Source organism: Ictalurus furcatus, chromosome 28, assembly GCF_023375685.1.
Source record: "Ictalurus furcatus strain D&B chromosome 28, Billie_1.0, whole genome shotgun sequence".
NCBI classification, from domain to species: domain Eukaryota; kingdom Metazoa; phylum Chordata; class Actinopteri; order Siluriformes; family Ictaluridae; genus Ictalurus; species Ictalurus furcatus.
The window spans coordinates 8,914,080-8,940,038 of NC_071282.1; the positions used below are offsets into that span (position 1 = coordinate 8,914,080).

Genomic DNA, 25,959 nt, shown 5'->3' on the forward strand with positions numbered 1-25,959 from the left:
TAGATGCCAAGTCCGCTTATAATACACGACTTTGGGCTTCTTCTTTTTTTTAAGTTGCATTTAAAAAATCACGGGTCGCGGATTGTGGTTTTTTGGGGCTTATTTTATAAAAATCTGACAAGCAACTTAGCTTCTTAATATTTATGGTTGCTGTTTTCGCCAATGCATTGATTGACACTGTCTGCTCACAGCTAATAGCCAATCAGTGCAATAATATAAGTGCTGTTGCGTAATTTGTCAAACATTCTGCCCCTGCCTCCTCCTCATTGGAGAAAAATCACATTCAATATGCAGGTGTGTGACGCTGTAATCGAAGCGATGATAGTTAGTAGTAGACGTACATAGACATATGTCAGTTTCCACAAACAATGCCTCCAACAAAGTAATCAAAGTATGGCAAAAAGTACAACAAAGACTGGGAAAAGGAGACACAACTTAAAGACTGGATAGGTCAAGTGATCAAAGTAAAGTGAATGTGCAGGTACTGTAAATGAAGCAATCGCAACAACACAGACACTTTCTTGACAGTAACGGTCTTGACTTCAAGAAGTGAACTGATTGTTGTATTGTCATGGTTGGACGGAAAAACTCAGTTTAGTACTCACTTCCTCAAAAAGAACGAGAAACTACAACTGCTAAAATGTGTGTCATTCAATTCAACTTTGAATTGAATTGAAACACTGCCTTGCAATCTTGAGTTTTTAATTTCACATTCGCACAACTGGTTTTCTCACAGTGCACTGAGGTGCAGAGAATATGCCAAAATTTACGAATTAATCAACCCCAGTGAAATGCTAGCTGCTAGTGCAGCTAGTGCAGCTTACAGGCGCTAGGTGGCTTTCCATATATGACTGCTGTGTTCATGTACTAAAGCAATGGGACGAGCTGCAGTTACATTTCCAGTTGTGCAACGATGCTATGATGCAGAAGTACTCTACCAGATGTACTGAGATCCCTTAAACAAACTGTATCTGTTTCTTATGCCCATCTTACATGAGTTTTCTAGAGTGAAAAAATTGTTCTCTCGAAAATGGGAATGCATTCAAAATGCTGGACAGCCTACAGTAATTTTTTCGTACACTTATCTCAAGAGTAATCATACCCAGCTCCATTCCTCCTTCTGATTCCAAACTCCTTGATGTCAATTTAAATGACACAGCCAGTCGTCTGCCCGTGTGTGCGGTTAATTTCGGCGTGCAGTTTACTATTGCTCTTGGAGAAGCTAAGCTTGACAGCGCTGTCAAAACAAATAAGATTTCCTTCCCGAAGCAGCAATGCAGGTGCAGAATAGGCTTCCAGCAAATATCAATACCTGGAAATCCATGGCATCATTCAGCCCATCAGTGATTCTATCACAGAACAAACCACAGTTAGCCATAGTACCCATACTGAAAATGTACACTGGTGATCTCGGGGCTCTGGATGCGCAGTATCAGTGCAGGGTAGGAGCGGGATGACCTTCTTTTATAAGGTAAATTTTTAATTTTTACAATGTTTTGTAACATATTAATTATCAGGCTATAATAAAAACTAGTAGGCCTATACTAATGCTAACAGTAGATACATTTGGTTTGAATTTATTTTATTAGTCTATAAATATGTGGCTATGTTACAGCTCCCCCTTAATGCTCTTGTCTTTTTCTCCTTCTCTTTCTCTCCAATCCTATTCTCCTCACAGGTGATCGGAGATGAGTGGATATGGCGTGCCCTCCCAGTTGTTAGTTTGCTGATTTTTGTAAAATAACTTCTGTTTTTGCTTTTCAAACTGTTTTTGCTTTTCAAATAAAATAGTGGTTTCAGTTTAATATGTTTCAGGCTCATTTATTGGTAGTAAATAATCTAATAATATTGGACTTGTTTTTGAAGGTGAAGCTGCTTATTTGTCTCGTGAGAATTGGCAACTGTGTGCACATCATAATGAAACTAAAGCCGAATCCTAGACATTTAGACGCTTTTTTAAGGTCCGAAAAAGAGGACATGTCCAGGAAAAATAGTATGTATGGTCACCCTAACAAAAGGATTTCAGAGAACAATTTCTGTTAATTTCTAACAAATTAACTTTGCGCAAAATTTATTTGCACATGCACCAGGAGGTTGCTCATGTGAGCCATGACTGGCAAGAGAGAACCAGAACTATAATCAAGCAGCTGTCTATATTGTATTGTCAAAAGATTAATTTCTTTGGTTTTAAATGAAGAAATTGTAATCCTGATAGTATTTTTTACGAAATATACCTGTAATCTGCCATATATCATGGAGGTAATTCTGGACTTCATTTCCCAGCAGCCACTGCACCATACTACATCATTGTCACATGACCACCTGCACCTGCATCATGTTTCTGTTTAACGAGCACTCCTTTATATAGCCACTGTTTGTACTGCTTCCTTGTCTCACGTAAATTGTCTTCTATGCTTTTGTCCACGCTTCCATGTTTAGTTTTTGCCACAGTATTTTGCCAAGTTGTCTTAGTGTCGTTGTTTGTTTATTTATTTACTAAACCGTTTGGAAATCTGCGATTGCTTCCACACCTACCTTTGTAACGTGACATAATCTGATTACTTTGTATTTTAACGTAACTGTAACAGATTACAGTTACCAGTTTTTTTGTATCCTGATTATGTAACGTCGTTACATGTATACAGTTACTCCCCAAGCCTGCCTAAATGACAAAAGGTGAAAATGGAAAAAGCTGAAAAAGTAGACAGAAGACTATGGTTAGGGTTTTACTGTAAGCTTTAATATTATAGATTTATTTGTATTTATTTTATAACAAATTGGTATTGGTAGTCACTGAGATCCATTTAAACATCTGTTATCTTCAACTTATTCTTATACAGTTATATTTTTAAAAAAAATAATAATAAATTATAGTTGTTTTGGGTGACTGTTCAGGTGCCTTTTTTCTTCTTCTGGCCCTAAAATGAGAAATTTAGACACCAATGTCTGAAAGCATCTCTGAAGTATAAATGTGGTGTGATTGTAAAATGTTTCAGGGCCTGAAATGGTCAAATGTTGTTAGATATTTGGGTGTTTATCTATGTGTTGTTTTTTGTGTTTTAGTTGCTGATTTGGTCATTTTTTGTTTATTTAACAGGAGCTACCTGCCAATAGTGTTCTCCTGGTATATCTGTCAGCTACTGGGGTCTTTCCCACTGGACGTGTGGAATATGAAGGCATGTCTTTTCCATTGTTGATCATTCTATTCGTTGATTTGTCTGAATAGTCCTTCATTTTAATTATTATTCATCAGATAATTTCAGAATTGACTGTTCCACACATGCTCTACTTAAACGGTAAGACACAAAGCAAGTGAGGTAATCTTCCTCTATAACCCAGTGATAATGACAGCTCTTAGAAGGTTAATGCATTAACTACCATCAAGCATCTCATTCCACCCAGCTAGCCACACACAAAGACACACACCGTCCCTCACTCACTCATTCAGCTTATGCTCAATAAAGTTCCCTTGCTTAGATTAAGTAGACAATGACTATGTTTACATGGACAGCAGTACTCTAATTATTGACCTTGCTCTGAATAAGATAATAATGTGATTAATGTGTTTACATGAGTCGCTTTTAGAATACTCCTTTCATGTACCCGTTTTACATGTTATAGAACATAATTAGATTAACGGCACACGTCACTGCGCCACGCCGTCTGACGTCCCTCCAGAATTTCACGTATTAACATACAGTTCGTCTTCATTATGGTACCGTGTATATATAGTTTTGGGTGTTTTTATTTTTAATTTTTACGAATGCTTCCAGTGCGGTTAATTATTTGTCATGCTATACGTGCTAATAGACGACTGCTTGAAGCCATGGGCTGCGTCCCAAACCGTGTACTTACCTACTGTATAGTAGCCGAGATACATGTATTTCACCTGGTATAGGCCTGTAGTAGGCAACTACGCGGTTTGGGATGCAGCCGTGCTCTCTTGTTTGCCATAAAATGGTTGAGCACTGCCACGTGTGTACGTGTCCTGTCACAGAATGTGGCGAAAACTCTCACACGACGTTAATAATGTGATTAAGGTGTTTACATGTCTGTAATACACCTCGATAATGCAACTAAAACAGGAGTAATCCACATGTCTTAATTCGATTTGTGTTTACTTCGAATATACTCTTAATTGGATTAAGGTAATTAAAAATTGCAGTTTACATGGTAGTTTCTTAATCAGAGTATTGTCTTAATCGGGTTAATAGTGGATTATTGTTGTCCATGTAAACGCACTGAATGTAATGATGGAGTATTATTCACTCTTCTTACTAGGCCATTATATAAGATAATAAGGTCAGAGTCTTAAACTCCTCAGAGACCCATCCTCTTTTGTGACCCAAAAAACTCCTCCCAAAATGCTGCTCTGAAATTAAGGTCTCATGAGCCACAGGAAGAAAGTTAGAGTGCTTTATTATTTCTTTATTCTTTGTGATCTCTTCAGGACCCTATGACTTTGGAGGAGTTCTAACCAACACTAATCGTGATGTAGTAAACTGCGAGGCGGTGCAGAAGAGAAACCAGGCCCAGAAAGAGATGCACTGGTAAACAATCCCACTCAATCACTGGATACGAAACATGAAGTCTTAAGCTATCTTTTTGCTGGAAAAGTGTGCCTTTTTGAAAAAATTCATGCAGTAATAATAATGCTGTGTCTTTTTTATGCGCAATCATCAGCCTTCACCCTGGAGACCTGTACCCCTTTACCAGGAAGCCCTTGTTTATTATTGTGGACTCATCCAACAGCACGGCCTACAAGGTATATTTAATTTATTAATACAGTGCAAAGCCAACCACGTACCTAGTTTACCTAGAGATGACCTACAGTATTATCTCTAAACCATTTTAGGGATCATATGGAGATTTATAATTATTCATAAAGGAGCATCCAAATAAATAAAATATTATTTGAAAGGATCTAACAATAAAATGGAAAGCTTAAAAATAGGGAAAGAATTGCCTCCATTTTTCATTAATGGTTTTGACAGATACAGACAGCTGCAGAAGAGGGCCTCCATGTGGCCATTTAAAAATATCAAAGTTGTTTTAAATATGAAGGTTTTTTATTGTTAAATATTTACTCATTAACATTATTAAACAGGTACTGATATATCATTTTTCTTTGTCTCTCTTTGTAGAATTTCTGTAATCTGTTTGGCCAGCCTTTGGTGTGCCTACTTTCCCCTACTGTGTATCCAAAGAGTATGCAAGGTTCTGTTCTTTTTATTGTTTTTTAAATTATTGTTATGTATTTTTATCATGTATCGTATTAGTGCTACTAATACTGCCTCCCAAGTGTGAAGAGTTGAAGTGATGTGGCTGATATACAGTTGGGGTTTATAACCTGACATGAAATTGACTTAATTGGGATTACACTGTATGTCATTAAATCACACTAAATAGCTTATATGATATTGGATATAATAATATTGAACTGGGAAAATTTTGTTTTGAAAAATTATTTACAAATTAAAAAAAAATGTACAAGTTAAAGTAGTCACCCTCAATGCTGTGAAATCTCTAACTAATTTCTGGTGTAAATAGTTAAATATACCTGTTCCAGGAAGTCCTGGGTCAAAGTTCTGAGGTTAAAATATTAATCAGGGTTTGATTCTAAAAATACATTACAAACTTTAAATATCCCAATGAGCATAATTAAATCCATTATTAAAATCTGGAAAGACACGATTACAACTCTGACTAGAGGAGTTAATGAACTAGGTAAGAATGGCATTAGTGACAAAAGCAACCAAGGCACTGTAGTTGCTTCCACTCTGAACTTAAATTTGTAAAAACAGATTCTCCTTCCTATTTTATAAAGAGATTCCATAGCTTAAGGGATGTCATTTGAAATTAATTTGAGAAGGACTTCCAATTACTTGTTAGTTACATGATCTAATTAGTGAAGAAAACATCAAACATGAAACATATCTCAGCTGATTGAGGTCATTTGCGGTACATGTAAAATTGTGTAAATTATATTTTTCACCCGACTGTTTCTTTAAGGCTGAGTGGTTAATCTTAATTGTTATCTTGGCATTTTGATTTCTAAATAATTTAAAAACCCCTTATTCACCTAATGTCGTTGTCTACATTTTAGACCATTCTCAGCGTGGGAGTCTCTTCACTCTTTTTCTCTACAATCCCCTAATGGGCTTTCTGTCCGTCTGTGGGCTAACCAGTATGTGCCAGAGTTTATGGGAAAAGGCCCAGGAGTTTTTGAGCAAAGTTTCTCATGACATTGGCCAGATGCTCACCAGCTCTCGAGCTATTGGTAACAGACAATTTGATATTTTCTTATCAAATTATTATGTATTTTATGTAATAAACTGGAGCAAGTTCTTTAAGCAAGTGGATAAATGCAAGAATGAGGGCATGACTGAATGTCTATTCTGTTTTCATTCTAGATCAGGCTTTTTTGCAGTTCTATGGCGATGAGTTTTTGAGGCTGCTGATGATCAGGTTCGTGTTCTGCTGTGCCACTCTACGACTACACAAGCTCTTCCGGGTAAGAGAGAACCAGTTTGGATATCTGTCTGAACACACTAATTTTTACCTGTCTATTTTTTCATGCACTAGTTAGATCTGAGCCTAGACTCAAAGCAGACTTAATGAGATTCTCAGGATGCTTTGACTTATGTAGCATTTAGTCCTTTGGGATGGAAACCTGGTCAGTTTTCCTCTCGATGCCATTTGTTTAGGCAGGTAAGAACAAACAACCAGTCTGAGAGCATCTGAGAGAGGTTTTCTTACTCTAAGAAAGTGAACAAAAATGTCATGCTTTATGGGTTGTGTTCAATTTTCATCTGTAGCTATGAACTGCTCAGTTGTTAGGTGCAACTGATCTGTTGGGTGCAAACTGAGCCAAAGGACCGAGCTATAGAACTGCAGAAATGCCATGTTTAATGGATATATGGACTACAGAACAAAAAGAGAAAATAAATGCTTAATGCAAGATGTTTTAAACTTGTTCTTTATATAATTATCTAATCATTACATTAGCCCCTGCTCCATGGATTTTGTACTTGGGTGATTTTTGAGAGGTCTGCATGCACTTGAAAAGATTTACCTTTTACCATTGCTGTGTTTCTGCCTAATGAATGAAAGAGTTTTACAACCCCAATTCTGAATAAGTTGGGACAGTATGGAAAATGCACAAAAACAAACGAAAAGAGTCATTTGAAAATTCAATTCACCCTGTACTATATTGAAAACACATTATTAACACATTAGTTGATATTTTACTTTGTGAATTTAATTTATTTTTGAAAATATACACTCATTCCAAATATGATGACTACAACACACTCCAAAAAAGTCAGGACAGTCGACTGTTTACCACTGTGTAACATCACCTTTTCTTTTAATAACACGTATTAAGCATTTGGGCACTGAAGACACCAGTTGGTTAAGTTTAGCAAGTGGAATTTTCCCCCATTCGTCCATTATGCATTTCTTCAACTGCACAACTGTACGTTGCCTTATTTTGCACTTCATAATGCGCCACACATTCTCAATCAGAGACAGGTCAGGACTGCACACAGGCCATGCCAGCACCCGCACTCTCTGCTTACGCAACCATGCACTTGTAATCCGGGCAGAATGTGGTTTGGCATTGTCCTGCTCTGTATGGCAGCATATGTTACTCCAAATTGTGTACATATCTTTCTGCATTAATGGTGCCCTCACAGATGTGCAAGTTACCCATGCCATGGACACTGACACACCCCCAAACCATGACAGATGCTGGCTTTTGGATCTGATGCTGATAACAGCTTGGATAGTTCTTTTATGGCTTCTGCTTTGCATAGTAAAACCTTAACTTGCATCTGTGGATGTAGCTGCGGATGGTGTTGACTGAAAAAGGTTTACCAAAGTATTCCCGAGCCCATGTCAGGATATCCATTACAGACTCATGACAGTTTTTAAGACAGTGACATCAGAGGGATTGGAGATCACGCTCATTCAAAAGTGGTTTTTGGCCTTGCCCTTTACGCACCGAGATTTGACCAGATTCCTTGAATCTTTTAATTATGTTGTGCACTGTAGGAGGTGAAATACCCAAAATCCTACAATTTGACTTTGGGTGATGTTGTTCTCAAAGTGTTGGATTATTTGCTGACACATCTGTTGGTAGATTGGCGAGCCACGACCCATCCTTGCTCTTGAAGGACTAGGCCTTTTTTGGAGCCTCCTTATATACTATGATTAGACGATTGCCTCACCTGTTTCACATCACCTTCCTATTTCAACTTGTCACATTGCTATTAGTCCTAAATTGCCCCTGTCCCAACTTTTTTGGAAGGTGTTGCAGAGCATCACTTTCAAAATAAATAAATAGTTTACCTTGAAAAGAACTATGCTTTTGATTAGGTAAAACATCAAATACTTTGTCTTTATATGTTTTTTTGTTTAAATACAAGTCAAAGTACATTAACAAACCATTCCTCTTTGTTTTTATTTTCCATACTGTCCCACCTTTTTCAAAATTGGGGTTGTACAAGTATAGCTCTTTTTTTCAGAAGTTCAACTTTCATTTTCTCATATTTACAACCAAATATGTTAAACAACTTAGAACATGGCACATTTGGTAGCAGACCACCCAATTTTTAGTTTTAAAGTAACTAACACTTAATATTTGGTTGCATATCCCTTGCTTGCAATAACTGCATCAAGCTGCTGATCCACTGACATCACCAAGCTGTTGTTTGTGATGCTTTTCCAGGCTTGTACCGCAGCTCCTTTCATTTTTTGTTTTGGGGGTTCCTCCTTTCAGTTTACTCTTCAGCAGGTGAAATGCATGCTCAATTGGTTTAATGTCTGGTGATTGACTTGGCCAGTATAAAACCTTCCACGTTTTGATGAAGTTCTTTGTTGTGTTAGTAGTGTGATTTGGGTCATTGTCTTGCTGCATGATGAAGTTCCTCACAATTAGATTGGATGCATTTCTCTAGAAATTGTCAGATAGAATGTTTCTGTAGACTTCTGAATTTATTCAGAATTTATGAGTTACATCAATAAATCAATAAAGATTAGTGAGCCCATTCCAGAAGCAGCCATGCAAGCCCAAGCCATGACACTACCTCCACTGTGCCTGAACAGTGAGCTTGTAGGTTTTGGATCATGAGCAGATTTTTTTTTCTACACTTTGGCCTATCGATCACGTTGGTAGAGGTTAAACTTGGTTCCAGGACTTTTGTGGCTTATGGCTGTATGTCTTTGTGAATTCCAATTTGGCCTTCTGATTCTTACTGATCAGTGGTTTGCATCTTGTGGTATTTCTGCACTTGAAGACTTCTTCAAATGGTGGACTGTGATACCTTCACCCCTGCCCTGTGAAGATTATTGGTGATGTCTGTTGTGGATAAAAATGACATGAAATAAACATGAGGGAGACCTAGTATGAGTAATATGTAATTTTATTGATAATTCACAGGACTGGTGGGTGCGTAATCTTGAGGAGAGCGGTAGGGGGAAGAAAATGGGGTGCGTCCTGGGGACATGGGATAGTCAGCAAAGGTGAAATAAGGAGACCACTGGGAATAGGGCGGACTGACAGGTGAGAAGAGGGAAGAATGGTCAGAGCCCAGATCAGAGAAGGTGACATCTACCTCAGACTGAAAGCTGGAGGGAGGTTCTGTCTGTGTAGAGGCGTCAATACACACATTCACGGGGTGGATTCTGTATCTGAGAGGGGGGGGAACCCCGCATTTCCATTTCCAGAGGGGGTGCTGTGAAGAACGTTAAGTAGCACCATGATATCAGCAGTGAGGTGCGCGAGCTGATAGTGAGTGTTCAGGTCCAAATCCAGCCCCTCCCGTAAAGAAGAGAAGGAAAAATGACGACGGGCACCTAGACACACAGAAGCGGTATTAGGCGGATATTGACGAATTGGATTCACACTTTAAGATCTTTTAAGAGTAACACACTATGGTTTATTAGTCAAAAAGAAGTATAAGAGCTGAGGAGTGCAAACACACACACACTCTCGTACAGTCAAGGGCAGGCATGTAGACATAACACACACACACACACTCTCTCTGTCTCTCTCTCTCACACACACACATAACATTATAACTTTGTAATAAAAAGGAGTATTAAGATATTATAAGGGTAATATCTTATAATAATAAAATATATACTCTTTATAAAAATAAAGAGTAGTAGGATATGTAGGATAGTAGAAGGGTAATATAATGATATTATGAAGTAGGAAGTACAGTAAACCATTTTGCAAGCAGTATAACTATATATAAAATAGAGATATATATAGCAAATATGAAAATAAATTATAAACCAGAAATACAGAAAAATGTAACTTACTCATAATTCAGATGGTGAAGATTCTTGTCTCGCAAGGAAGGCCTTAATTTTAAGAGAAAACCATGAGGAGCCATTTATAAGGGTAGCTGAGTCAAGCTGACCCCGTGAGATAAGAGTGAGACCAAGGTCTCTCTAAATTGTTTTGTCTCTCTCCACTTTCGAACCTAATGGCATTCGGAAAGTCCTCTTTCAAAACATAATGGTATTCGGAAAGTCCTCTTTCAAAACATAATGGTAAATTTGATAAGCCTCTTTCAAAACATAATGGTAATGTAGATGAGCTCTTTTTTAATCTTATTGGTATTGATATCATAGTCTTTCTGAAATATATTGGTTATCTACTGTGTAAATACAGTATAAATACTGGAGCTTGAGCTCCGGGTGTCAGATCACTTCTGAGAATTCTCATCGGTGTGGATCTCGTGTGGTGGAACGGAACCAATAAATCTGGACCCTTGCTTCTTCTCACTCACGGCTGGTGTCTTTTTTTCTATCTCCAACTGGGTTTACAGATGTGAGTTTTTGCTTCTATGTTGAATTTTAAGTGTTTTTGGGTAATAGGCTAAATTTGAGCCAACATTTGGCACCCCAGATGGGACTGGGCTAAGATCTATATGTCTGTAATCTCTCCCGTGGGACTTCACTCTCTAAGCAACAGGTAGGCCGTGTAGGAAGAAGGCATTGCAGACGCCTGTTATTTCAAAGCCTGTTTTAGTGGTCTGTTGTTTTTGGGTTTATCTTTACAGCTCTCACAATGTTTGTCTCCAACTGCTGTTGTTTTCCTTGGCCGACCTGTTCCATGTCTGGTTGTTAGCACACCTGTGGTTTCTTTCTTTTTCAAGACATTCCAAATTGTTGTATTGGCTATGCCCAATGCTTGTGCAATAGCTCTGATATATTTTTCCTCTTTTCTCAGCTTCAAAATGGCTTCTTTTCTCCCATAGACAACTTTATGGTCTTCATGTTGGTTTATCCTTTTTAACAACAAATGCAGTCTTCACAGATGAAACCTAGGGCTCAAACCAAAAGTAGACATTCAGAGCTGTTTGTTCTTTAAGCAGGCAATTTAACATGGCACACCTTTTCAGCAAGAAACACCTATCAGTCACATGTTCCAATATTTTTGATCACTTGACAAAATGGGTGGGTTCAAACAAAAAAGTTGTTTAACACATCTAGATGTAAATATGAGGAAATGAAAGCTGCAATTCTGATCTAGCATCTCATTCATCATTTGAGCTCCAGTCTTCAATGTATAGCTAAAGCAACATAATTGGCTTTACTGTTCCAGTACTTTTGGAAGGGGCTCTATATACATTCTGTGTGTGTGTGTGTGTGTGAGAGAGAGAGAGAGAGAGAGAGATGTGCCACAGGTATGTGCTCTGAAAGCAAGAAAGAGATGCAGTATCTCACAAAAGTGAGTACATCCCTCACATTTTTGTAAATATTTGATTATACCTTTTCATGTGACAACACTGAAGAAATGACACTTTGCTACAATGTAAAGTAATGAGTGTACAGCTTGTGTAACAGTGTAAATTTGCTGTCCACTCAAAATAACTCAACACACAGCCATTAATGTCTAAACCGTTGGCAACAAAAGTGAGTACACCCCTAAGTGAAAATGTCCAAATTGGGCCCAAATAGCCATTTTCCCTCCCCGGTGTCATGTGACTTGTTAGTGTTACAAGGTCTCAGGTGTGAATGGGGAGCAGGTGTGTTAAATTTGGTGTCATGGCTCTCACACGCCCTCATACTGGTCACTGGAAGTTCAACATGGCACCTCATGGCAAAGAACTCTCTGAGGATCTGAAAAAAAAGAATGGTTGCTCTACATAAAGATGGCCTAGGCTATAAGAAGATTGCCAAGACCCTGACACTGAGCTGCAGCACGGTGGCCAAGACCATACAGCAGTTTAACAGGACAGGTTCCACTCAGAACAGGCCTCGCCATGATCGACCAAAGAAGTTGAGTGCACATACTCAGCGTCATATCCAGAGGTTGTCTTTGGGAAATAGACGTATGAGTGCTGCCAGCATTGCTGCAGAGGTTGAATGGGTGGGGGGTCAGCCTGTCAGTGCTCAGACCATACGGCGCACACCGCATCAAATTGGTCTGCATGGCTGTCGTCCCAGAAGGAAGCCTCTTCTAAAGATGGTGCACAAGAAAGTCCGCAAACAGTTTGCTGAAGACAAGCAGACTAAGGACATGGATTACTGGAACCATGTCCTGTGGTCTGATAAGACCAAGATAAACTTATTTGGTTCAGATGGTGTCAAGCGTGTGTGGCAGCAGCCAGGTGAGGAGTACAAAGACAAGTGTGTCTTGCCTACAGTCAAGCATGGTGGTGGGAGTGTCATGGTTTGGGGCTGCATGAGTGCTGCCAGCACTGGGGAGCTACAGTTCATTGAGGGAACCATGAATGCCAACATGTACTGTGACATACTGAAACAGAGCATTATCCCCTCCCTTCGGAGACTGGGCCACAGGGCAGTATTCCAGCATGTTAACGACCCCAAACACACCTCCAAGATGACCACTGCCTTGCTAAACAAACTGAGGGTGAAGGTGATGGACTGGCCAAGCATGTCTCCAGACCTAAACCCTATTGAGCATCTGTGGGGCATCCTCAAATGGAAGGTGGAGGAGCACAAGGTCTTTAACATCCACCAGCTCCGTGATGTCGTCATGGAGGAGTGGAAGAGAACTCCATTGGCAACCTGTGAAGCTCTGGTGAACTCCATGCTCAAGAGGGTTAAAGCAGTGCTGGAAAATAATGGTGGCCACACAAAATATTGACACTTTGGGCACAATTTGGACATTTTCACTTAGGGGTGTACTCACTTTTGTTGCCAGCGGTTTAGACATTAATGGCTGTGTGTTGAGTTATTTTGAGGGGACAGCAAATTTACACTGTTATACAGTACAAGCTATATACTCACTACTTTACATTGTAGCAAAGTGTCATTTCTTCAGTGTTGTCACATTAAAAGATATAATCAAATATTTACAAAAATGTGAGGAGTGTACTCACTTTTGTGAGATACTGTACCTTTGACTAACACACTGGACCAAAATTTCACATAGGTTCTATTTAGCTGAGATCTGGTAACTGAAGGCCAGAGTAGTAAAGTGTGACTTTTCATACTTAAACCATTCAGTTATCCCTCCTGCCCTCTGGATCCAGGAAGAGACCACTCCCATCAGCATAGAAATGTTAGGATAATGGACTCTTTGTATTGATTTCCAGTGACAAGTGGAGCCAAACCATGCCAGCAAAAAACAGCATAAAAATATAATAATGGGAAATTCAGAAACATGACCGCAAAGCCAGAAACACTACAGCAAATTCATAAACATGACGGCAAAACCAAAATCACACCAACATTAACTCAAAAACAGAAAATGTAGGTCTTTATTGAACAGCACCTACTCATTGCTAACTGGCCCCAGTGTGTGTCAATCTAAGAGACCATGGAAAATGGAGAGCTGGAGAATGTTTCCAGTAAGAGGAAACATAAGCCTAAATCAATCTAATAATGCATTTTTTTGTGTTCATTTTATCAAACGCATATAATCTCAAGATGTTATTTTAGATGTACCGTCAAGTTTGTATGAGTGTGTGAACTCTGAAACCCCGCCTAAATGAAGCTAAGATATTCAGAAGTAAGAATTACTCTTCACTATAAAAAATAAGTCATTTAGTATTAAATAGCTTTCATTAGGCTAACTAGATAACAGAATAAAAAATTATTCTCACTTGTGATAGTCATATGCTGTGTCCAATCAGTAACGAGCATTTGTTGTTCAGTAAGGACCTAACCTTTTAATTTGTTATGGAATTTACTGTAATTTGCCATTGCATTTTTTTGTTAGTGTTTTGCACTAATGGTCTACCATATTATTTCACAAAAAATCAGACATTTTTTGCATAAGTATTCACTCATCTGGACAATTTTCATCTTTGGTTGCAATTACAGCTACAAGTTTTATGGGGTATGTCTCAATCAGCATTGCACATCTGGATATTTATTCCCATTTTTTGGACAATATTGCTTAGGCTGTGTATGGAACTTTTTCCTGGAGTTGTAGGTTTTTTTGGATAGCTCCTTGATCATCATGATCATATGTCACATATTCCACATGAAGAAGCTTAGGATGGATGCAAATGCAGATAAGAGTTTATTTAAAAACAGTTACAGGAATCTTTTAGTTGCAGTTATTGCTGCACAAGGGGGTCACACCAGATACTGAAAGCAAAGGTTCACTTACTTTTGCCCCTCACAGATATATAATATTGGATCATTTTGCTCAATAAATAAATGACCAAGTGTAATATATTTCTCACATTTGTTTTAATTGTGTTCTCTTTATCTATTTTTAGGACTTGTGTGAAAATCTGATGATGTTTTAGCTCATATTTATGCAGAAATATAGAAAATTCTAAAGGCTTCACAAACTTTCAAGCACCACTGTATCACAACATTTATTTATACCGCTAACCGCCTTGTGTAGCATGTGATTGTCACCACAAATGATGAATTAGCATGATTCTTGATCTTTTTTTCTTCTTACATTTATGTACTTGATTGGATGAACAGAAATGTAAGAAGAATGTAAAATGTATCACCCGTAAACTTTTAGCTGTATTACAACATCAAATTAAAGTATATTTGAATGGGATTTTTTTCCTGCTCATCTTTAAGTGACTCTCTACAGATATAAAATTAATTATTCAGATGTACTCAAAACCTGATAACTCTATTCTGTTTATCTTTCAAAAACTGGCAAGCACTGGGCACTTTGGGGAGCTAATTGCAAAGTTTGCTTTTACCTCGTAGATTGCCACTTGTGGCTGTATTTAGGGGTACAACCACAAAGTGCTTGTAACCTTAATGGAATTGTAAGGATTTTTCTTATTAGGGGTCCAAGAACTGAACCCTATTGATTTTTCAAAAACCTTTAAATTTTGTAAACAGTATGGCTGACACATGCCAATCAACCTAAGTGGGGCAGAGTTGGTTTACTTAAACAGCTGTTCTTAATGAATGCCTGCATGGAATAACCAAAGTTTTTTAGCAGTTTAAACTCCAATGTAGTGGCCACTTACCTTCAACTAGTCTTATGTTTAGCTAATACAACTGGCTGCAATAACCTAAAGCCATAACCTCAATGCTGCCACTGCCATTTAAAGTGTCTTGCATAAGTTCACTCCCATGCAATTTCAAAATTTTTAGAGTTATAACCTAGAAGTGAAATGGACTTAATATTATATGAATTATATGTCATGAATATAAATAGAATAGCCCTACATTTTGTAGTAGGGGGAAGCTCAGTATAGTTTGCAAAATTATTTACAAATACAGTCATGTCCATAAGTATTCGGACAGTGACAATGACGTGTAGCCTTTCAGCTTTAGTTTAAGGGGTTTAACAAAAATATTGCATTAACTGATTAGCAATTACAGCCATTTTTTTTTTTACAGATTCCCTTCATTTTCACAGGCTCAAAAGTAATTGGACAATTGTTATTTCATGATAAATTAGGGCGATCATAGGGCTGGAGTTGATTCCAAGTCTTCAATTTGTATTTGGTAGCTGTTCATGGGAACTCTCAATATGCGGTCCAATAAGGTGTGGATGCAAGTGAAGGAGGCCATCATTAGGCTGAATAAACAAAATACACCTTTTCAGAGAGATAACAGAAACTTTAGAGTGGCCAAATCAACAATTTTGTACATTTTTAAAAAGAATGAATGCACTGCAAGCTCAACAACACCAAAAGGCCTGAAAGACCCCAGAAGACAACTAAAGTGGATGACTGGAGAATTCATTGCTTGTTGAAGAAAAACTCTTTCACAATATCTAGCCAAGTCAGAAACACTCTGAAGGAGGTAGACATATCATTGTCAAAGTCTACAATCAAGAGACACCTTCATGAATGTAAATACATACGGTTTACCTCAAGATGCAAACCACTGGTAACACACAAGGACAGAAAGGCCAGATTAGACTTGCTAAAAAACATCTAAAGTAGTCTGACCAGTTCTGATGCAAGATTAACTTGTACCAGAATGATAAGAAGAGTATGGAAAAGGAAAGGAAGGGCTCATGATGCAAAGCATACCACATTATCCGTCAAACATGTGGAGAAAGTTGCATGTATGGCTGCCAGTGGAACTTTGTCACTGGTGTTTATTGATGGTTTGAATGCTGATAGAAGTAGCAGGATGAATTCTGAAGTGTATAGGGCTATACGTTCTGCTCATATTTAGTCAAATGCTGCAAAAGTGGTAGCACAGCACTTAGTAAAGTACACAGCACACAGTAAAGATGGATAATGACCAAAATGTACCACGAAAGCAACCCAAGGGCTTCTTAAGGCAAATAAATTAAATGTTCTTATATGTCAGATTGAGCAACTCAATTTAGCATGCTTTTTACTTACTGAAGACATAACTGAAGGCAGAAAGACCCATAAACAAGGAGCAACTGAAGGTAGCTGCAGTAAAAATCTGGCAAAGCATCTCAAGGGAGGAAACTCAGCATTTGATGATGTCCATGGGTTCCAGACTTCAGACAGTCATTGACTGCAAAGGATTTACATCCAAGAATTTAAAAAAACCTAATAATTATGATTGTTAGTTTGTCCAATCACTTTTGAGCCTGTGAAAATGGAGGGACTCTACAAAAATGGCTGTAATTCCTAAATGGCTAATGCAATGTTTTTGTTGAACCCCTGAATTAAAGTTGAAAGGCTACACTTCAATCATCACAGCTTCATTTCAAATCCACTGTGGTGGTGTACAGAGGAAAAATTATTAAAATTATGTCACTGTCCAAATAGTTATGGACCTGACTGACCTGTGTGTATCACTGAAGTCCACCAGATTGCTTGATGAGAAACTCTTTCACCATTAAACTATTTAGCATTAGTCCATAGAGTGCATACAGTGCAGCTAAAAAGTCTGAGACCACTAGTGAAAATACTTATGCATTCTTTTCTAATTTAATACAACAATTTTCATTACAAATTATATTATTTACAACAATGTGAGTGAAAAGTAAAATCTTTGATATAATTACATGAATTTCAGAATTTCTTAGTATTTAATATTCAATATATTGAACATTTACTTTGTTTTAAATATTTAAAAATTCTAAAACCTTCTGTTTATTTCCAACTGTAAATGGGAAAAAAAATCCTCAGATTTTCAATGTGGTCTCAGCCTTTTGGACCCCTCTGTATGAGCAGTAAACTTTTGAGATTGGATGATGTTTTGAGGCAAAATGGTGTAGCAGTTTTACTGAAGTAATATCATGTTTTCAGGTGAAAACAAACATTTATTACTTATTTTCACCAATACAAAATATTGACTTTTTAATACTTGAGTATACTTAAGAGTAGCAGCTTTTTTTTTTTTTTTCTTTTTTTTTAAACTTGCGAACATTTTGCCTGGATATTTCTGCTAAGATTTCTCATTATACTTAATTGAATTATTTATCATTTCTAAGTATTGTTTCCACCCCAGTACCAAGGAATGTAAACAATTCAGCTGGAATTGTGAGAGCCACACTATTTCACAATAAAAAATACAAGTAAAAGAGAGGGTCACCACTTTCTTACAGATTTATTACAGTTTGTAATGCTCAGTCCTTTTTGATTTTGTTAATTTAGCTTATTAGTTGAATTTAGTTATATACTAGTTAGAAGTAAATACATTACTGAATTACTGAATAAAAGTGAACATTAACCACGTGCCTGCATGTCAACATGTCTTGATCATGGATGTAGTACTTGGTGTTTGTCAGATCATGTAACTGAATGTTGAAATTCACTCTGTGCAACAACAAATGCCATAAATGTAAAGTAACACTAAGGTTTTCACAAGTTGTTTTTTGTGACTTAAATAATGCAAGTGTTTAGGTTCAAGCACAAACTGTGAAGCTTGGCTTTATTTTGGCTGTGTGTTTTCTCTGTAAAACAGGAAGCACAGAGTTTTCCAGAATCGTACCCCCAGCTGCCCAAACAGGAGATGGTGGAGAGCAACCTACTGCAGAAACACATAATGCAGCTGGCAGCCATGCTGGATGTGCAAAACCTCTTTGTCGATGGAATGCTGGATAACTACTGACTGCTTTGTGACAAAATAGCACTGTGCCGACATACATGCTCATATGGACGCACACACAAACCTGGTCTGTAGGTCCTCCCGAATGAAGTTCCTGGTATTTTGTTTAACTTTACCTCTATATATTTAGATCTAGATAGTTTTTAACAATTTAAGAGTGTCTCATTTTTGTGGTCAGATAGTTATAATTTTTTTTTTTTTTTGCCATTTTCACATATATTGGAAAGAGTTACACAGCTACATGTAAAATAGCTCCCAAAGTACAATATTGAATATTGTTTTATACCTGCATGTGTTATTGTGCAGCTACAGCGACATTAAGTCTGCTAAAGGCAGCTGTTGCTTTTAGAAGGGAGACAGGTGAAATATAGAGCACCTAAGCTCAATCAAGAAAAAGTGAATAACTTCACAATAATACTGACTAATAGTTTGCTTCTCAAATTCTTCCATAGAAAACTACAGCGAGGGCTTGGAGACTAAAATATCAAACTGCAATACTCAAAAATATTTTCACAATAAATTATATTTATCCCACTGTTTAGATTGCTAACAAAACTGCCGGTGAACATTTAAAAAACTGCTTACATTTTTTAAGCTACAAAGCTTTATTTAACAAAGAAAACTAAGAAAAATTTAACATGCAAAAAACCTGTTAACTTGTTATTGTAATACTGGAGTTGGTCAGAGCTACAAATGTACTGAGGATACCTGCAATATCTTCATAAATCCCATTGTGATGTAGTTTATTGCAGTATCTGTATCTTATACTGCACAGCTATCATTTCCTGTTTTGTCATTCATCACATTATTCTTCTGTAACTTTCATGTGTTTTGTCAGTAGCGCAGACAACACATGCAGTTGTTTGCTTTGGCGCTCAGATGTCTTTTGCACATCTTGGCTTGTTTACTACAATGTTTTGCTTGCAATCTATATGCGTCAATTGTGTCATGTGTACTATGAACTCAAACCTGCCCTTCTGAAGATGGTTTGAAACTGACTGCCTTTTTTGGGCCAATAGCATTTTATGAAATTAACAATGAACAGTTTTGCATGTCTTATTAGTATGTGGTGCATATAACCTATACCTACAACCTGATTTCTAAACCCATGTGTGTGGTGGACACCTATATACACTGATTAGCAATAACATTAAAACCAATGATAGATGACGTGAATAATATTGATTATCTCGTTACATGGCATCTGTCAAGGGGTGGGATATATTGGGCGGCAAATGAAGAGTCAGTTCTCGAAGTGGATGTGTTGGAAGCAGGACAAATAAGCAAGTGTAAGGGTCTGCGTGACTTTGACAAGGGCCAAATTGTGATGGCTGGACGACTGGATCAGAGCATCTCCAAAATGGCAGGTTTTGTGGGGTGTTCCCAAATGCAGTGGTTAGTCCCTACCAAAAGTGGTCCAATGTTCTGCTGGGAAACCTTGGGTCCTGGCATTCATGTGGATGTTACTTTGACACATACCACCTACCTAAACAATGCAGACCAAGTACACCTCTTCATTGCAACGGTATTCCCTAATGGCAGTGACCTCTTTCAGCAGGACAATGCACCCTGCCACACTGCAAAAATTATTCAGGAATAGTTTGTATACAGGTCAGAGCTGTTTTGGTGGCACAAGAGGGAGCTACACATTGGTTTTAATGTTATGGCTGACTGGCATATATGTATATACATATCTCATATATGAAACCCAAAATGCATAACATTGACAAGATGCAAAACACTCATCAACAGTAAGAATTGACAGGCCAGATTGGAATTCATAAAGAAATACAGAGATGAGCCACAAAAGTCGTAGAACCAAGATTAAACTCTACCAAAGGATAGACAGAATCTACCCATGATCCAAAACATACAAGCTCATCGTTCAAGCACAGTGGAGGAAGCATGGCTTGGGTTTGCGTGGATGCTTCTTGAACTAGCTCATTAATCTTTGTTGATGATGTAAACTCATAATGCTAGCAGCAGAATGACTTCATAAGTGTAGAGAAACATTCTGTCTGCCAATTTATAGAGATATGCATCCAATCTAATTGGAATGAAATTCATCATCCAGCAAGACAATGACCCAAAACATGTTGCCAATACAATACAAGGACTTCAACAAGGGAAAAAAGTGGAAAATCAATCACCAGACCTTGAGTATTCATTTCACCTCCTGGAGGGGAAAAAAACCCCTCAAAACAAACAACAACTGAAAGAAGCTGTGGTATAATCTGGAAAAAAGAATGCAACAATTTGGTGATGTCAATAGGTTGCCAGTTTGACGCAGCTATTGTAAACAAGGGATTTGTAACCAAATATTAAGTGTTGGAAGCAGGAAAAATGGGCAAGCAGGATCTGAGCAACTTTGACAAGTGCCAAATTGTGATGGATAGACAACTTGGTCAGAGCATCTCCAAAATGGCAAGTCTTTTGGGGTGTTCCCAGTATGCAGTGGTACTTACCAAAAGTGGTCCAGAGAAGGACAACTGGTGAACCAGTGACAGGGTCATGGGCGCCAAGGCTCATTGATGCAGTTTTGAGTGAAGGCTAGCCCATCTGGTCTAATCCCACAGAAGAGCTATTGTAGCAAAAATAGCTGAAAAAGTTAAAGCTGGCTATGATAGAAAGGTGTCAGAACACAGTGCGTCACAGCTTGCAGTGTATGGAACTGCGTAGCACATGCTGAACCCTGTCCACTGCCGAAAGTGCCTTCAATGGGCACGTGTGCATCAAAACTGGTCCATGGACCAATGGAAGAAGGTGGCCTGTTCTGATTACTCATGTGGACAGCCAGGGGCGTCTCTTACCTAGGTAAGAGATGGCACCAGGATGTACTGAGGGAAGAAGGCAAGCTGGCGGAGGCAGTGTGATGCTCTGGGAAATGTTCTACTGAGAAACCTAGGGTCCTGGCATTGATGTGGATGTTACTTTGTCATGTACCACCTACCTAAACATTGTTGCAGACCAAGTTCACCCCTTCATTGCAACGATGTTCCCTAATGGCAGTGGCCTCTTTGATCAGGATAGTGTGCCTTGCCACACTGGAAAAATTGTTCAAGGTGTTGACTTGGCCTCCAAATTCCCCAGATCTCAATCCGATCAAGCATCTGTGGGTTGTGCTGGACAAACAAAATCCATGGAGGCCCCACCTCACAACTTACAGGCCTTAAAGGATCTGCTTCCAATAATTTTGTTCAAATGTACAAAATGTATGTACCTGACTGTATATAAAGAATTTTGATGCAGAGAGGTGTATATGTCCATCTGACTTATTTGTTGTACCTAATGTGTGGGGGGGGGGGGGAAATTAACCACTGCATTTTGCAAATTTGTGCAGTGTTCATGAATGAGCAGACAGAGCATTAGAATCTGCCTGTCCTGCAGACAGGTATAAACCAGGCTGTCTTGTGACATGATCATTATTTTAGTTATTTCTCAAGTCACGGTTTTAATTATGTTATTTATTGTGATGATAGCATTGGACTTTATTCTAATGAAGTCTGACCTCTATACTTTTTCTAAACATTCTCAGAAAGTTAAACTACATAACAAACAAAAAACACACAGCTGTGAGCCTTGTTCAACACAACATTATGGCTTGCATCATGGGACCAACAGGTGCCACAAGGGACCACCAGATTTTTACCCTTAGAAAGCACAAGGCCCCAGTATCTATGTTGTAACTTCTCTTTCATGTCATTGAGCCATTTAACCATGGCATTATCTGCAACGTTTACAAGACTCCATCTTGCTGATTCATGTGCTTCAGATGGCATATTGGATATGTATGAACAGAGCAGGCTGTTAACATAGGCTCTGAAAACATAGGTTGGCAGCATTTCTATTAAATAATCAGTGACTTTTTACACTTCTGACATATTTAAACACATCTGTGACACAAACTCATCTGCTAGCTTATTTTCAGCTACAGTTTCCTCTGAAAGTATTGGAATGACAAGGTCAATTCTTTTGTTTTTGAGATCAAAAGATGAATGTGAGATGATAAATCATAATTTCAGTTTTAATTGATTGAGATTTACATTTAGGTGTGTTAAAAACTTGACAGGTCCCTTCTTTCTCCAAACTTTGGCCTTTCCATCACTGAAGTAGAGATTAATATTGGTTCCAAACTTTTGTAGCTCATCTCTGCATTTCTTTTCAAATTCCAGTCTGGCCTTCTGAGTCTTACTGCTGATGAGTGGTTTGCATCTTGTGGTATGGCCTCTACGTTTCTGCTCTCAAAGTCTTTTCTGACTGGTGGATTGTGATACCTGTGACCTGTAGAGGTTGTTGGTGATGTTATGTTTTTTTGGGGTTTGTCATTTTTCAGTCATCAACTGCTGTTGTTTTCCCTGACTGACTTGTTTGATGTCTGTTTTTTTAATACACTAGTGGTTTCTTTCTTTTTCAGGACATTCCAAATTGCTGTATTGTCTATGGTCAATGCTTATACAAAAGCTCTGATAATTTATCCCTCTTTTCTCAGCTTCAAAACTGTCTTGCTTTTTTCCCCATAGACAGCTCTCTGGTCTTCATGCTTTATCCTTTTTAACAAGAGATTCAGTCTTCACAGGCAAAAACCCAGGGTCCAAATTAAGAGTACATGTTCAGAGTTATTAATTGTTTAATCAATAAATCTAACCACCAGCCACATATTCCAATATATTTGATCACTTGAAAAATGGGTGGGTTCAAGCAAAAGGTCCATGTTCTAAGCTGTTTAACAACATCGAGATGTAAATATCAGGAAATGAAAGCTGAAAGTCTGATATATCATGCCATATTCATCTTTTGAATGTCTTCAGTGTACAGTATAGCAAAACAAATTAATTGGCCTTGTGTTTCAAAACTTTTGGAGGGGATTGTATCTCTAAATTGAGTTTCCTCATATTATATTTCCCTCATATTATATTTACAAATCACTGCCAAACAGACCCATCTGCAGCCTAAAAAAGGTTCTAATTGATCCTGTCACTGCCAGGGTTACTGAACCCACTCTTGCAGACACAGCACAGTTTATACACCAACCTGTCCTTGTAGAGTATACAGTATCTTTAATTCACTAAAGGAAATGGTTTATACATCACTGCAATTGCAAACAGATGAAAGGCATCTCTGTTTCCTCCACTTCCTAATGCTCATGTCTGCCTGACCTTAATTTAAATTTTTCTCTTTTTTTAGCATGTCGGACACTGGCATTACATGAGCCAGCCCTCTAAATTTGTGGGTCATCTTCTGACATTTGTGTAAGTCACAGATTCTGTAGCACTTAGTGGATGAGAAGCATTAATTTCAGACAGGGACTAACTAAAGCACAGGCCCTAAATGGCAAAACCTACATCTAAATATTGAAGTGGGCTAGTTATATTTAGGGCATTTTCCTGCCGAAACTGTGACATATGTTTTCATAGTATCTGTGATAGTATGCATAGTATCTAGCTATCAACCCTTTATTATTGTTAATGTGCATATACACCATGGTAGTGAGATGGAAGGTGCCATTGATGCCTTGTTTGTAGAAGTTAAGCTGAAGGATTGCTTGGTTACTATGGGTTTGTTTTTTCTTTTGTAGCAGTTCCTACTGTTTTAAAAGTAACAAAATGATGATAATACTCTTTCTTTATAAGTTAAGGGGTATTACAGTTGTCAGTTAGCTTGAATTGTATTCTCCAACTGTCATGTTTTCAGTCATTTCCTATGGTTGTCTTATCTTTTGCCAAATTGCACTTTTCAGAAAAAAAGGACAAGATAAATGTCATACCAAAACATGCAAGCTTTTTTGTTTTTCAGAATGCTATTTAAGATCATTAAAATATGATTGTTTTGTTTAATTTGTGCTGAGTTATGTTGACATTCTACAGGCTTAAAGGAACAATTTGTAATTTTTTGTTAACCCTGTGCTGTCTGAGTTGAATTGCACCTGCAATTAAAACATTGACCCGACCTCTTCCCTGTAATGTAGGAACGTACCTCCTCTGCTGAAACTAGTTCTCATGAGTTGCATTTTAAGGAAAAGGGACCATGTTGAGTATGTCTGTCCGGCGGGGGGGGGGATAATTTTTGGGCTAGAACATTTTAAATAGAAACTTAAATGAAATATCTAGCCAGATCTAGTGCATGGCAATATTATAAATCAACTGTCTGTTATTATAGCTCTAGAAACATTTTCTAACATTATACAGTAAACTGCACATTTAACACTTCTGTTTGCAGCCTAGTTCCATTTAAATTTCTGCATTGAGGTTTATTGCAAAATGTCACTGAAACTGTTCAGAGACAATGAGGGCTCTGACCACACATAGAAGATCCAATAGCTTTATTCTAACAGGCACATAGTGAAAGGGGTTTTGATTTAAAACAAATACAAATAGAGATTGGACTAAAAAAGGAAGTGAAATATAATGAATAAATCCAAACCTGACACCACTTTCTTGCATGACACTCACTGACTATACTTGCTGAAATTCACTATAACAGACTCATATCATATTTAAACAGTGCACTTATGCATCTTACCATATACATACATACATACATACACACGTGTGTGTGTGTATTTTTACATATTTTTGCCTCTGTACACCACCGAAATGGATTTTAAAGTAAGCAATCAAGATGTGATGATTTAAGTGTAGACTTCCAGCTTTAATTCAAGAGGTTTAACAAAAATATTGCATTAACCATTTAGGAATTACAGCCATTTTCACAGGCTCAAAAGTAATTAGACAAACTAACAATCATAAATATTAAGATTATTTGTAATAGTTGGATGCAAATCCTTTGCAGTCAATGACTGCCTGAAGTGTTGAACCCATGGACATAATCAAATGCTGAGTGTCGTCCCTTGAGATGCTTTGCCAGGCCTTTACTGCAGCCACCCTCAGTTGCTGCTTGTTTGAGGGTCTTTCTGCCTTCAGTTTTGTCTTCAGTAATTGAAGAGCATACTCAATTGGGTTGAGGTCAGGTGACTGACTCGTCCATTTAAGAACGTTCCATTTCCTTGGCCTAAGAGGCTCATGCGTTGCTTTTGCAGTACGTTTTGGGTCATTATCCATCTGTGCTGTAAAGTGCCGAATTTGACTGAATCTGAGCAGAAAGTATAGATCTAAACACTTGATAATTCATCCTGCTACTTCTATTAGCAGTAACAACATCAGGAAACACCAGTGACCCAGTTCCATTGGCATCCATACATGCCCATGCCATAACACTCCCTCTATATGTTTGACAGATTATATGGTATGCTTTGGATTATGACCCCTTTCCTTTTACATAGTCTTCTCTTCCCATCATTCTGGTTCAAGTTACTCTTGCATCAGAACTGGTCAGGCATTTTTTTTTTTTTTTTTTAAAAAGAGTTCTTTTTATTTGTTTGTTTTTAGAGTTGTAGGTTGTTTTTTTTTAGCCAAGTCTAATCTAGCCTTTCTGTTCTTGAGTGTTACCACCTCTTGAGGTAAACCAGCCGTTCATGAAGACATCTATTGAGTGTAGACA

General features: G+C 37.9%; 1 protein-coding gene across 3 annotated transcripts in view; it reads left to right on the forward strand.

Annotated features, from left to right (window-relative positions):
• scai (suppressor of cancer cell invasion) overlaps window positions 1-24,408 on the forward strand; it is a 115,400-nt gene extending 90,992 nt beyond the window's left edge. For all 3 annotated transcript variants that reach the window (XM_053617567.1, XM_053617568.1, XM_053617569.1), the window contains 7 exons: window positions 3,098-3,176; window positions 4,451-4,550; window positions 4,684-4,765; window positions 5,145-5,217; window positions 6,107-6,280; window positions 6,414-6,514; window positions 18,319-24,408. In XM_053617567.1, coding sequence (XP_053473542.1) covers window positions 3,098-3,176; window positions 4,451-4,550; window positions 4,684-4,765; window positions 5,145-5,217; window positions 6,107-6,280; window positions 6,414-6,514; window positions 18,319-18,465 — 756 coding nt within the window. In that variant the 3' untranslated portion in view covers window positions 18,466-24,408. The remainder of the gene's footprint in view (window positions 1-3,097; window positions 3,177-4,450; window positions 4,551-4,683; window positions 4,766-5,144; window positions 5,218-6,106; window positions 6,281-6,413; window positions 6,515-18,318) is intronic.
• The last annotated feature ends 1,551 nt before the right edge of the window (window positions 24,409-25,959 follow it).